General features: G+C 47.0%; 1 protein-coding gene across 1 annotated transcript; it reads right to left on the minus strand.

Annotated features, from left to right (window-relative positions):
* Positions 1 to 21: 21 nt before the first annotated feature.
* Positions 22 to 489, minus strand: Tsp_13613 (conserved hypothetical protein; the record flags this gene model as incomplete). Its single annotated transcript, XM_003367143.1, has 1 exon — positions 22 to 489. A coding segment is annotated over exon 1 (468 nt), but the record flags the coding sequence as incomplete, so codon positions are not given.
* Positions 490 to 756: the final 267 nt, after the last annotated feature.

A 756-nucleotide genomic window follows, 5' to 3' on the forward strand; every position in this document is an offset into this window, starting at 1 on the left:
CAGATGGACAAATTTGGTGACATTGTCGAAGTCCTTTCTATGGTGCACTGCGCCATCGAATTGGCCCCAGAATGCGTTGAATTCAAGAATGTTCCCGTTGTAGGTTAGTAGCTTGCGGATCTGGACAATGGCGCTCAGCGGCACGCATTCACCTTGATGTAGCGTTGCGGTGTTCTGTGACAAGTCCGGCTGCTGGCTGGAGTTTTTTAGCAGATCGTTCGCTTTGCTTTGAAGCCGCGTAACTAGGCCCAGCAGCTGATCGTAGTCGGCAAGTGCCTTAGCCTTTTCGCTGTCGGGTAGTTCTTCCTGTCTCGCTCGGCGGGAGTTGATGAAGGCTTCTTTCCCTTCATCAACTGCGTTTATTGCATCGCGGATGGCTACCAAGTCTGATTCGTTGTCACACAGACGCTGAAATCGCTGGATTCGGTGTTCTAATGACTTTCTTTCCGTGTCAAAGGGGATGATCTTCTTCTTCCCAGGATGCCTCATTTTACAACGTTGGCGATGAATCGCGAACCTGATCCATAGGTCGCTGGTCAGTCGAGAATCCGGCTCGGAGGACCAAAATGTTAAGAAATCTTTCGTTCAAACTTTAAGATCATTTTTGTAGTGGACTGTATAGAATAATTATCGAAAATCAACGACGCGGGTGTGACTGAGATTTTATTTATTCAGAATAGTGAGTAACAACAATGATGTAGCGAGAGAAAGTAGTTCAGACGGTTCCGTGTTCTTTGTATGTGTTGGAAATCGTGT

The sequence above is a fragment of the Trichinella spiralis genome (assembly GCF_000181795.1).
Source record: "Trichinella spiralis strain ISS 195 chromosome Unknown Scfld4771, whole genome shotgun sequence".
Lineage (NCBI taxonomy): Eukaryota > Metazoa > Nematoda > Enoplea > Trichinellida > Trichinellidae > Trichinella > Trichinella spiralis.